General features: G+C 41.0%; 1 protein-coding gene across 3 annotated transcripts in view; it reads right to left on the reverse strand.

Moving 5' to 3' along the window:
• Positions 1-13,800, reverse strand: part of EFCAB11 (EF-hand calcium binding domain 11) — a 53,958-nt gene extending 40,158 nt beyond the window's left edge. For all 3 annotated transcript variants that reach the window (XR_014511161.1, XM_083440475.1, XM_083440476.1), the window contains exons 1-4: positions 13,642-13,800; positions 9,405-9,500; positions 4,655-4,700; positions 17-118 (exon numbers count right to left, since the gene is read on the reverse strand). Coding sequence is in view for 2 of the 3 variants with exons in the window: in XM_083440475.1 (XP_083296601.1) it covers positions 17-118; positions 4,655-4,700; positions 9,405-9,500; positions 13,642-13,713 (316 nt within the window). In the remaining variant the exon portion in view is untranslated. The remainder of the gene's footprint in view (positions 1-16; positions 119-4,654; positions 4,701-9,404; positions 9,501-13,641) is intronic.
• Between the last annotated feature and the right edge of the window lie 13 nt (positions 13,801-13,813).

Here is a 13,813-nt window from a genome sequence, read left to right on the forward strand (position 1 = left end):
TGAAAGCAAAACTTACATTGCCTGTCAAAAGCAGTGAATAGCTGCCTTACTTCGCTTTGGTAAAAATGTGCAGCCTTCTTTGTACTCATAAGATTTAGAAATTCTTCAAGTGATACACCTAGAAAAATAAGAAATTTGGGATATGTCAAATGCTTATCATGATTCCTCCAAAAATTATTTGCAACACAAGCAGCATAGCACTTTTGGAGTGAATGCTTATTCAGAAGGAGGGATCACTATTTACTCCCCAGTCAGTGTGCACAGGATTGCAGTCTTACCCTGCAATCCTATACATGTCTACTCAAAAGTAAGTACCATGTGGCAAACTCTCCAGTAAGTGGGAGGACTGCAATCTTACTATGTTAAGTAAAAGAACAATTCCTGAAATAGGGTTTTTATATTACTGCAGTTCTCTTCTACTGCACAAATAATGGGGCTTAAACATATTTACACAGTATATTTTGTTGATTTCAATGGGACTTACAGGCATATATGTAGCTATAGGATTGCAGCCTAAAACAGGGTTATAATGCTACTGCTTATAAGAATCTAATCCCCTGGTGGGAAACTAGTTGGGTATAAGCAGAAAGAGAGAAACCAGTGGGCTATAACAGGTGGCTGTTAGTATACAGAAGTTATGATTTTAAGCTGCTATACTGAACTATGTGTGACATAAATAGAAAGGATCTTATTTTTTTTAGTACCTCCTGTGATACTCCATTACAACTAATTCTGTGTTCTGCTCTGTTGATGTGTAAAAATGGGCACTGAACTAAACAACTTGGAATTTATTTGAAGTTATTCTGCCAATGATACAATTTAAAATGCAAAGTCAGAATTCTCTATTTTCTTTCGTATTTTTTTTAAGTCAACAGAAAAATCTGATTGTGTATTTGCTTTTTAACCCCGTGTTTTTTAACCCCGTGTTTTTTCCTCTAGACAGGGAGAACAGGTACAGCTGTGGTCTTGTCAAAATCAAGAACACAGTTAATGAGCACAGATAGATAATAGGGCCAGTTCAAATGTCACAATAAATCATGGGTCACTGTGAGAGAGAGATAAGTTGCAGCGAGCCCTGGGCTCATGCACATCTCCCTCTGTGAGGAGATTCAACATTTTTTGCTTCCATTTTTTATTAAACACAATTTAGTGTTATGTCCAACCCCTCAACTGTTAATTAATTAATTAATATTAAATTTACATGCCACCTTTTCTATGAGGAACACAGGGCAGTTAGTTAACTATAGTTTGTTAAACAAAACTAGTTTTATAACTCATGATTTGAAGTCAACTTATTTCAAATAAACTGTATATAAAATGAATAGGTTTGTTGGGTTCAGACATTTATTTTTAAAAGTGAAAGCTTCTGAACTCATCCTTGCAGCCATGCTGGAGGAAAAAAAGGGAGCATACAAGCCCAAACCTTATTGCTCCTCACTCCCATCATAATTTATTCAGATAACATGGAGCACTTGTGTAAGGTAAAAGGTAAAGGAACCCCTGGATGGTTAAGTCCAGTCAAAGGCGACTATGGGGTTGCAGCGCTCATCTCGCTTTTCAGGCCGAGGGAGTGGGTGTTTGTCCACAGCCAGCATGACTAAACCGTTTCTGATGCAATGGAACACAGTGACGGAAACCAGAGTGCACGGAACACCGTTTACCTTCCCATTGAAGCGGTGCCTATTTATCTACTTGTACTGGTGTGGTTTCGAACTGCTAGGTTGGTAGGATCTGGGACAGAGCAACAGGAGCTCACCCCACTGCAGGGCTTTCAAACCGCCAACCTTCTGATCGGAAGCCCAAGAGGCTCAGTGGTTTAGACCACAGCACCACCCACCACTCCAACATCTACAGCTCAAGAAAACAGAATCTCAATATTAAATAATGTAAGAACTACAGGATTCATTCCCACATCATATCATTTACACAGGTAGGAACACCACCCTTACCTGCTACCCTATGAACTGCTCGTCTGAATGTTGTTTTCACAATTCACTTATGGAAACATTATGGGTAATATTCAATTGTGGCATTCTTCTTGTGCAATTCACTTGCACAAATGGGACTTATCCTTTCCTCTCCTCACCCCTGCAGACTTCCATGCACCTCCAAAATCTGTTTCAGAGGGTTGGAGATGTTGTCTATTTCAAGGATTGTAAGACCACACTGTCTTCAACTATCAGGTTCTGTTTATGATGTGCAATTTTTTAATAGCAGGGAATGCCTAGACATACTGCATTTGCCTGCCTGAATATCCAATTTCATTAATGCACGCCAGCTTACATTATGAAGTGACCCATGCTTAACAGACACTCATCTCCCAATATGTATTCATTGGAGCATTAGATAAAGTTAAATTCTCCAGGCCACCAGCTTGCATTTTAGTCTTATGAATGTAATATAGGGCTTAAAATGCTATGCACATAGGCCTTCTGTGCTGGTTACACACTTAGCAGATGAGAAGTGTGAAATTCTACTCTATTTCCTTTCATTCTAGGTTTCTTATGTTGTATCTTCCCTTGTTCATCTAACTATTTATAAATGTTTGTGCACACGAACGCGCACACACTGTTAGGCTACTGTGTTCATCTCTTGCCTGCGAGTTTCCCATAGGTGTTTGGTTGGCTTGAGCGGTAAACAGGGAGCTGGACTAGATTGGTCCGTGGTCTGCTCCAGTTAGGGCTCTTCTTACATCGTCAGTTTAGCAGCTTAAAGGATTCACGTAATTCTGAAGTCACATCTACACAGGGGCTTTCAGAACTGATTTGGGGATATAGGAAACACAGGACAATTCAAAATAATGTGTGTGTAATTTCACAATACATCTAGAAGGCTCACAGAAATCAGAACACAGGATTATCCATGCCTATTGAAGAGAAACTGCACTGGCACATCATAAGATAATCCTGAGCTAGGCTGTCACTATGATCAATGCAAGGCATTCTGCCTTGCAAGCAACAAGCCCCCTTGCAAAATCTTCCAACAAACACTTAGGTCTGGAGGTGAGATCACACATGACTTCTCGTCTCAAAAATGCCAAGCCGCAGAGGAACCTTAAGCAGTATATGGTTTTCATTCATTTTTCATGAAAGATTTTGTTCGGTTTACTAAAAGTATCTTACACCAATGTGTGTTCATTTGAACTGAAGTTTCCATTCACGTTCAGATTCAGTTTCTCATCTTTCATCAAAGATGTTGTTAGGAATAAGATGACTGACTTCCAAGCAGAAACGGAAGGTGTGAAATGGAAGCTGGAGTGAGGAACGCCACTCAAGTACATCATGGCAGTGAAGGAAGAATGTCAGATTAGAGTAGCTAGGTTCTACCCCCAGGTCCCTTACAAATATAAACATATATTTCTGTAAGCTGAAGGACTGCTTTTGTTTTATTTAAAAAAACCAACCTTGCTCCAAGGCAACCGGAGGGAAAATTAATTAAATCTTCTTTTTAACCCCTCTCGTAAAAGGCACTTTTAAACACTATTTCTGCTGTGATAAGTACAAAGTGCAATATACATTCTTTTATCATTCTTGCCTTTTCTTTGTCTGAGTAAGCAAACCCTTTCAGCAGCATGTGAAAGTGCCTTATACCTAGTCAGGGCATTGGTCCATCTAGCTCAGGATTAAATTGATTGGCAGCAAACCTTCATGGTTTCAGACAGGGGTCTTTACCAGTCCTACCTGAAGACTGAACCTGGGACATTTTGCCCTGTCCCTTTCCTCTTGCTTCCTCTCTATTTTCCTTGATATCAGCCTAGATCCCAACTTCACTTCCCTCTTTCTAGATAGTGAGTTTTTATATTCTGTTTTAATCAGACTTAGCTGTCTTTCTGTCACCACTGTTTCAAGAATTTATTGCTGTTTTCATCTTTATTATGTTAGCAGCTCTGAGAGGTTTTGCTTAAATAAGATAGAAATTTCTTAAATAAATAATACGTACTATGAAATATAAGTGTGACTATGATCCAGTTTCCCATTCCCTTGTGACTTGAAACTGGAGCTCCTTACTTTCACCTCTACACCACAATATGGGGTGGGGGGTGGGGAGTGCTGTAGAGAAGATCACTTTCCAGTTCCACTGAGCTGGGCAGCATTCAATCTGTAGTATTTAGCTCAATATTGTACACCAAAAGTGAACCTGAATGCATATTTTTCAATATATTATTTCTCACCAATTTAGTAATTAAAGCTATTCCATACTTATTTTCTATCTCTGTCATGTTTGAGCTCTTAAAGGTAAAGGTACCCCTGCCCGTACGGGCCAGTCTTGACAGACTCTAGGGTTGTGCGCCCATCTCACTCAAGAAGCTGGGGGCCAGCGCTGTCCGGAGACACTTCCGGGTCACGTGGCCAGCGTGACATCGCTGCTCTGGCGAGCCAGAGCCGCACACGGAAACGCCGTTTACCTTCCCGCTAGTAAGCGGTCCCTATTTATCTACTTGCACCCGGGAGTGCTTTCGAACTGCTAGGTTGGCAGGCGCTGGGACCGAACAACGGGAGCGCACCCCGCCACGGGGATTCGAACCGCCGACCTTTCGATCGGCAAGCCCTAGGCGCTGAGGCTTTTACCCACAGCACCACCCGCGACCCCTCAGGGCAACTCTTATCGCTCTTTAAAAAGAGAGTGAAGATCAAAATATGATTCTTGTACATACCAGATTGATTTTGCTTCACAGAAGCCATGACTGAATCCACTTCCACCTAGAATAGACAAAAGTGACACCATCAAGAAATGACTCAGTACATTTCTTTCAATTCATTGTTTCATTTGCTACATGTACATAAGCCAGTCAGTTCTGCAAAACTGCTATCACAGTCTTGCCCCACAATTACCTTCAGTTCATCTGTTTACTTCAGATGTCAGAAAATGAAAGGCATGATCCATTTCTCTGAACTCCCATTAAGTTGAGATTGTAAACCAAACGGGCAGTGCACATGTTGGAGAGGAGTATGGGGTTTTTAATGCTTTACTTGTGAAATCAAAAAAGTGTTCCAACATCGGGTTACAAGTTACAAGCTGGCAGGTAACTACGAGACGTGGATAAGCTTAGCTAATATATCGATTCAACAGTTGGCATGCCCCTCTGCTCTCCTTTTCAAGAGCAGGGTGGGCAGGACTATTTGTGCAGGTTGTGTCCCAAGTCTCTGGAATGCACAAGCAAATGGGCACTCCACCACAGAGGCTAGACCAGGCATAGGCAAACTCGGCCCTTCAGATGTTTTGGGACTACAACTCCCATCATCCCTGACCACTGGTCCTATTAGCTAGGGATGATGGGAGTTTGCCTATGCCTGGGCTAGACAGTCATGGTTTGCTGACACTACCACTTCCACATCCTTGGAGAATGAATTAGTGAAGACAACTTGTCATTGGACTTATTCTTAGAGGACTCCATTGAAGGAGAGGGCTCTTCGCTGACAAGGGAGGGCACTGGAGCTATCTTGGCAGCTCGTAACATAGCACTTGAGGTGTCCACTATCAAAGAGATGGGCCATTCCTAACAGACTAATAGACCTGTCCCTAGAATCCAGACTTCTTGCTCAACTGGGACCTTCTTCTGGATATAACTCCTTTTGGTGTCCCAAATTCTCATTCCCCATCTCACTAGGGCCTTCCTCTGGGTCAGCCGCTTCCAACTCTCCAAGCTCCTTCCATTCCGCCTCCTCATCTGACCACACTGTCCACGACCTCTCCATGAGATTCATGACAGCATATTAATGACGAGTCCCAGCAGTCAATCCTTTCAGCTGTGAGGGGATTGCCCAATTACAGTGGTACCTCGGGTTAAGTACTTAATTCGTTCCGGAGGTCTGTTCTTAACCTGAAACTGTTCTTAACCTGAAGCACCACTTTAGCTAATGGGGGCCTCCTGCTGCTGCCGTGCCGCCGGAGCATGATTTCTGTTCTTATCCTGAAGCAAAGTTCTTAACCTGAAGCACTATTTCTGGGTTAGCGGAGTCTGTAACCTGAAGCGTATGTAACCTGAAGCGTATGTAACCCGAGGTACCACTGTATTGGGGTCATAGTGATATAGCTCAGTGAAAATGTCCCAGTGGCCTTGCTTGGACAACACAGTAAACCAAATTGTGTTTTAGCAGCGCTACGTGAGCGTGTGGGTTCTCAGAGAGGAGCTATGTAACCCGAGGTACCACTGTACAGCTTAAGGAACCATGGGAGAAGGTGAGTGGAATTGGCTTTAGAGGAAGCATACTCTTAGGCCCACATTGCCTGAGTCTAATGCTCCCCTTCCCTCACTGGTCCATGCTAAATACAATGCCACTCCAAATGTGTATGCCAACTGCATTGATTGCTCACAACAGATGCACAACTCAATAAAACAACAGAATTTCTTTTGTGGATATGTGCATTTTAGCTTGCAGGAAGGTCAAGATATGACCACGCCAGAACAAATAAAAATATTTTTTTAGAATTGGGACCTGCAGAGCTGGGGGCAGGGTTGGGTGGGGGGGGAGAAAACAAATGGGAAATTTGCTGTGCAAGTGGATTTCAATTGTGCAAGTAGGCAGACATCACTGGATGCCACTCGTTATGTTTTGACTGCTAAACCTTATAGTTTAACCAGGTTAAGAATGAAGAGAACGATAGAAGTAAATGAAAAGGGAAGCTAGGGTTGCATAGCTTATCAATTATCAAATAAATTCCACATCATTCATTGTCGACCTGCATTGCAATTAGGTCATTCCAAAAATATGGATGCTCTGAGAGAAACTGATGTACAGATGGGTCTTCATTTACAAAAGAAATAACTTCTATATAATTTTGAACTGAACAAGTCTATAACATTATACTTTTGAAAGGGAAACAAATGCCAAAATGTATCTAAAAATTTAAGATCAGTTTTTCCTACCATTATTTGCTTTCCATACAAATCAGGCTATTTATTACAGGCTTTAATGATGGCAACATGTCTAGCATCTTTCTCCATAGAAAGAAAGCAATATGACTATGTGAAAGTAAAATATAATTTCATTAATGGTCTTATTTTGAACCAGTAGCTGGACTGTAATCTAGAAGCCATTTACTCTATTAGAATTAGCAGAACAAATATGGAGCAAATGGACTGTAGACTACAGACATAAAGTACAATCCTAAACATATTTACTCAGAAGCAAATCCAACTGTGCTCAGTAAAGCTTTCTCACAGATTAGAGAACAGGTAAGTGCAGCCTCAGAATTTCTAATAAAGTCACTGAAAAATATCATAGATCAGCTACTTTCCAAATCACTATGGAAAGCATTAACAGCGACATCTCATGGTCACAAAAGGTATTACTTTGATTCACATCTTTATACATGGTAATATGAAACAAAAATCTGTTAAAACTTCATTAGGCAAATCTTTTCAAGGCTGGAAATCAATAAGCAATGTCATCCTAAGCATGTCTACTCAGAAGTAAACGCCAATGAGTTCAACAGCACTTATTTCTCAGTTAAGGCTGAAACCCTATGTATTCCTTTTCAACTTAATGAGACTTACTTCTGAGCAGACTTGTACAGCATTGTGCTGTTAATTGTCCTCGGGACTGAAGAAACAGGCTGAATTTCCCTGGTTTAGTGGCAAGCCATATTTTAGCATTACACCCTAACTGGCCAAACCACGGCTTACAGAGTCTAAGATCATGAACAGCAGCTGAACTAGGCTTGCAATCCTTGTTTGCTGCTAATCCAGATGTTGGAGGGGAAATCAGAGTAGAACAAAAGGAGAAGGAGGGAAGGTGTAAGCATAAGGCTTGTTCATTTAGCACCAAGCTGTGGTTTGTCATTATGTCTCAACTGACACAATAGTTAGGAAGATCTAACTTTTAAAAACAAGTGTGCCTTGACTTAGCTCCTGTTGTCACTTGCGCAACATACTGGGTGTGAATGCAATGTTCTTATTTTCATTTACTTATTTAACCTTTCAATAGCAGTTTCTAATTCTAATTCCCAATCTACTTGTGCATATGCTTTTGAGATATGGTAGGATTCTATTTAGCTATTTTGCATAATTGACTGGGATGTGGGGCAACATTTGTTTGTTTAAGCAACTTTGAAGTTTAGAAGGTCAAGCCGGCTACACATTCTATTGAGAAATATCTGCTTTGATGTAGAAACAGTAGATAAAGATATATGAGTGAATTACACCATGCAACACTGATTTCCGAAGAACAAAGAAAAGCAGCTTCTATTGGCAAAATAGCTGAGGCAGACCTGCCCCATCTCAGAAACTGGAATAACCAAGGTTAGCTTTTATTTTAGCTGAAATAGAGAAACAGCCTAGTTAGCATCCCTACCCTGGGTGGCTCAGTTTCGGTTATAAGGAATCCATACAACTATGTGCTTTGTAAAAAAAATATCCAGGAAGTTTAATTTTAAACTGAAGGTTTGGACCAGAATAAAACAGTATAGCAGACTGGAATTGTGAACAGGAGCACTCCACGCTGCAGCATTTTGTTGCTGATCTGCTCTGTCCATCATAGGTAAAGGTAAAGGGACCCCTCACTATTAGGTCCAGTCGTGACCGACTCTGGGGTTGCGGTGATCATCTCGCTTTATTGGCCAAGGGAGCCGGCGTACAGCTTCCGGGTCATGTGGCCAGCATGACTAAGCCGCTTCTGGCGAACCAGAGCAGTGCACGGAAACGCTGTTTACCTTCCCGCCGGAGCGGTACCTATTGATCTACTTGCACTTTGACGTGCTTTCAAACTGCTAGGTTGGCAGGAGCAGGGACAGAGCAACGGGAGCTCACCCTGTCGCGGGGATTCAAACCGCCAACCTTCTGATCGGCAAGTCCTAGGCTCTGTGGTTTAATGGACATTACACTTGCAAAATCTCAGGGATACTTTATGAAGCTAGAAACAAGTGATATCTATGATTCTGTAGGATGCACCCACTGACTTCTATTGGGCTGGGGTGCTGTGCTTTAAGGGACTCTTCTTTAATAATAATATCATAATAATTTTATTATTTGTACCCCACCCATCTGACTAGGTTGCCCCAGCCACACTGGGTGGCTTCCAACATATAAAAACATAATAAAACATTACATATAATAATTTTATTATTTGTACCCCACCCATCTGACTAGGTTGCCCCAGCCACACTGGGTGGCTTCCAACATATAAAAACATAATAAAACATTACACCTTAAAATAAGAGACATTTGTGTCAATTACAGGTACTTAAATACAAGAACTCACAATGGAGGTAAGGCCAACATTCACTGCCATTTCCTGCAATTTGAGAGAGAAAAAACACCCCAGTACTTTGAAGACTTTTCGTAATTCAAGAAACGTAAACTACAGAATATTTATCTGATTATTTTATGTTATATATATTATTTTATTTATTTATTTAATGAATATGCCAATCCTCAAGACAGGGTGGAAGAAAATAAACTTTACCTTTGAGGGCTTATAGCCAAACAGCATCACTACAGCCACCTTGTAGTCCTCTCTGTTTAAATATCCTTTGTGGTCTTCATCACATGCCTCAAATGCCTAAAGACAACAAGGTAATTAATGATTTTAAAACAAGAATTTCTTGAAGTATGTTTGGTAAAAAGAAAATGAGTAATCATGTTTGATCACATTTCTGTCCAATCTTGGATTAGAATTCACTGCCCAGCTTTAGTTTGGTGTGTTTTAAAAGCCTGTGATCCTTAAAGTTTGATTTAGAATCATTCATTTTAATGACTCATGCCAGCAAAAATTGGATATTTTATTTTAATATTTTTATTATTTTTATTAATATTTAAATTTTAAATGTGGATTTGAAAGCTTTTATTATTTCTAGATGTGATGTTTTTATTAAAGTGTTATATATCTCTTCAATTAAAAAAATTAAAAAAAAAAGCCCAAGCTTCTTACGCCACCACAATAAAACAGTAAAAGGGGATCAAGGTACAACACTGTTCTAGGGACCCAGAGATTGTTATATTTTGCCCTTAAAATCACTGATATTATTTAGATAATTTATATACTGGGTAGCTCAGTTGATTATAGTGTAGTGCTGATAACACCAAGGTTGCAGGTTTGATCTCCATATGGGACAGCTGCATATACCCTGCAATGAAGGAAGTTAGACTAGATGATCCTCAGAGTCTCTTCCAATTCAATGATTCTAAGATAAACTGCTTCACTTTTTAGAGAGAAAAAAAACTCTCTAAGTGGTTAACGAGTTGAAATAAAATTAAATAAAAATCAGAAAATAACAAAACACGTTATAAAAATTCATCAGGGAAAAACAACAAAATAAGCAGCTGAACAGGTTAACTGTCCTAAACATAAAAAAAGGCCCAAGTCAACAAATAGGTTTTGTTGCCCCCCGCCCCCCGCCAGCTGTTGCTCAGCAGTGGCACCTTCTTAACTATTTTTGCCAAACACCTTACAGGCTCCCGATAGTTAAATATAATGAATTTAGGATCTAGAAAAAATTGCCAAAGGGTGGTGGTGGGGAACCTACAACAAAGATCCAGTTTTACAGCATCTCAGTTTCCCCCGTCACAACAACTGCTGACTTTACTTTTTAACAACCACTAAAATGTCCATCAAAGAGTAACGAAAATGCTGTCAAAAGCAATCTTGAGTTAGATAACAGCAAGACTGCAGAGATACCAGCAGTTGAGAAATATTCTAATGTACTCTGAATGCTTGTGAAAGATAAAATGCTGAGAGAGACTAAGAATGAATCAACTAACCAGATTTCTCATTAAACACTTGGACCAGTGAATAGAAATCTCTGCTTGTTGACTTTCTTATTTGTTACAGCCTCATGCAGGAACATGCTTATGAAGTAACCCAAACAGAAATGAAAAATGGCAGATTGCCTACTGATTATCAATAGAAGCACTTGGTGGAGAAAACTGTTAATGAAATGCATGAGCAAATTATCAGGTCCTGAAAACACACCAGGACTACTTTAGACTTTTGGGATAAACACACAAAGGAGCAACTAATAGCTTTCGAAATTTTAACACCTAGATACAATCTTTTAATACAGCAGAGATGAGAAACACTCAAACAGCAGGTGAGCAAGAAGCAATTCTCACATCCTGGACACCCACACAGCAGAAAGACAACTAGTTCTAAATGTTCACAGAAATTCTAGCACTGGTATGAGGTGAATGTGCAAAACAAAAAATAAACTTTCTAACTGTAGTAATAGTTAAACAAAGGATAAACTGCTCAGAAAAACTGCCATATTTCTTGGCACAGCTTTTTTTTTTTAAGGTGGTGGGACAAATATGTCTTCCCAGAGTATTATAATGTGTGTTCAATTCTGTAATCCTAAGCATACTTATTAGGAGTAAAGCCCAACTGAACACAGTAAGTGTTATCTCTGAGTAAACGTGCAAAGGATTACTCCACAGGTCAAAAAAAATCATAATAGGAATGCAATTCTATTCTTAATCCCAATGTTGATGGTGGCAGCCATAGATCTCTCTTTATTATAGGTAGCAGCTGTGTCCAGGTGAGCAGTAAGGTATTACCAGTAGTTCTGCTGGTGCTAACAAACCAAAAGCCCCCAAATTGTTGTTCTGCTGGTGGGGCACCAGTGGCTTTGAATATACAGGATCCAATGCTCTACTAATCCTCCAAGGGGCTCTGCTTATTCTTTTTTGTTTTGTGAAATTCCCTACAGGAGTTTGCCATTAAAAGGCCATCACCATACTGATCAGAGAGTTGGAAGGGACCCTGAGGATCATCTTGTCCAATCCTCTGCAACGCAGGAATATGCAGCTGTCCCTAACAGGGACCAAATCTACAGCCTTGGCATTATCAGCAGTACACTCTAATCAACTTTCTCACTCACACAGCCTGGCTTGTTAGCATAAGCTAAATCCAGGGTTTTCCAGCACAGTTTAATCAAACCTTGATTCGTTCTAACTTTTAATAATTCTAAGAATTATGGGCAACTTGCACCCACAAACCCAAGACTTATAACAATAGTGTGCAAACTTCAATAATTCTTCATCAGGCTACAGATGGTAAACAAAGTGTGAGGGGATGGGGTGGGGTGGAACTGGCTGATGGTGATCTCATGATTTTGCATCTGGTAAGAGTACAAAGATGGAGTATTGGTGGGGGAGTAGATATTCAAATAAGTGCTACAGCGGACAACAGGTAAGGAGGAATATGGCTGATTCAAAGTCTCTGGAAGTACAAAATACAAAACACAGCTGCTATCCAGGTGTGTCTCTATCCTTAGGTGAAGCACACATTAAACAGGTGAATAAATCAATTGAAGGGAAGGTCTGTAATTGTAGGACAACCACTTGTACTCCCTTTGAATAGAATAGGGCTTCTCCTTCAAGATATTTAGGTCTGCAAACATGTGCATGTTTACCTTAAGTATTTACAATTAATTCTGATATATCAGGGCAATTGTTTGTGTGATGTGAACTGTGGAATTAATACGTTTGGAAATGCAGTTACCTTTCACCAACACACTGCAGATAATTTGGCTAGTGTCTAATTATTTGGCTAGCTTTGGAGGGACTAGCCAGGTGAAGCCTCCAGAGGGACACAACTGAGGTTCCCAATGTGTGGGGTTTCTGTGTGTGCCAAACTGAGTCTTTGACCTGGGTGGAATGAAGCCTTGTTTCGTCTTTGGTCTAGCCCAGAGTGCAGCCTACAAGCACCCAAGCCTCTTGATAGTTTCCAAGTCATGAGAAGTAACAATTCCTCATTAGATTCATCTGGAGTAACGTGTCCAGGTCTGGGACTTCTCACTTTAAGAAGGATGTGGACCAACTAGAAGGTATAGGAAATGAAGTCCTTATGTGGAAACGTTGAACAAGCATACCCTGAAGAAGGAAAAAGACTGAGGTGGGATTATAAAAAGGTAAAGGTAAAGGACCCCTGACAGTTAAGTCCAGTCGCAAACCACTCTGGGGTTGCAGCGCTCATCTCGCTTTACTGGCCGAGGGAGCTGATGTTTCGAAAGGCCATTTACCTTCCCACCGGAGCAGTACCTATTTATCTACTTGCACTTTGACATGCTCAGCAAGCCCTAGGCTCAGTGGTTTAGACCACAGCGCCACCCGCGTCCGTTTGAGGTGGGATTATAGAGCTCCTCAAATATCTTCTAATGAAGGGCTGACGCTTTAGAAGAGGGCAAAGCCTTTATCTTTTCTGCCTTAGATGGGAGGGCTTATACCTAAAGTGTTTACGATGGAAGAGGGTGTATTTTGATTGAACATTAGAGGAACTTAAATGCAGCCCTGTTTAGGGACGTTTTTAAGGTTTGATGTTTGATTGTGTTTTTAATATTCTGTTGGGAGCTGCCCAGAGTGCCTGGGGAAACCCAGCCAGAGGGGCGGGGTATAAATAAACTGTTTTGTTGTCGTCGTTGTAAATATTGGGGGGGGGGTTGTGTTGGGGGGGGTCGCTACTGACCTTCAAGCAAAGACTAGACATCCAAATACCGAGGATTTCCAGCATCTATGATGAAATGTTTAGGAGTACGTATTGGGGAGACCCAGGTCCAAATCACCACTAAGCTGCCTGGGATGGTCTCGGGCCAGTCACTCCCTGGCCTACCTCACAGGGCTGTTGTAAGGACGAAAGAGAGCGGAGGAAAAGTGGAACACAAATGCAACTAAAGAACACCCAACACACACCACACCTCGTTACCTACTTTAACCCACCGCTTCCTGCGACTCTCTTCGCCACTTAATCCGCTCTCTGCCTCTTCACGCCAAGCGCACATCGCAGACGCTGCCTCAAACCGGCGCCAAGCTTCCCTTGGCAACCCAACCGCTTTCCTTAGCAACCCCAACGCCTCCCCTCATTGGCTGGAAGCGCGAGGC

This window comes from Podarcis tiliguerta (assembly GCF_965153285.1).
Source record: "Podarcis tiliguerta genome assembly, chromosome: 1".
In the NCBI taxonomy this organism is placed as follows: domain Eukaryota; kingdom Metazoa; phylum Chordata; class Lepidosauria; order Squamata; family Lacertidae; genus Podarcis; species Podarcis tiliguerta.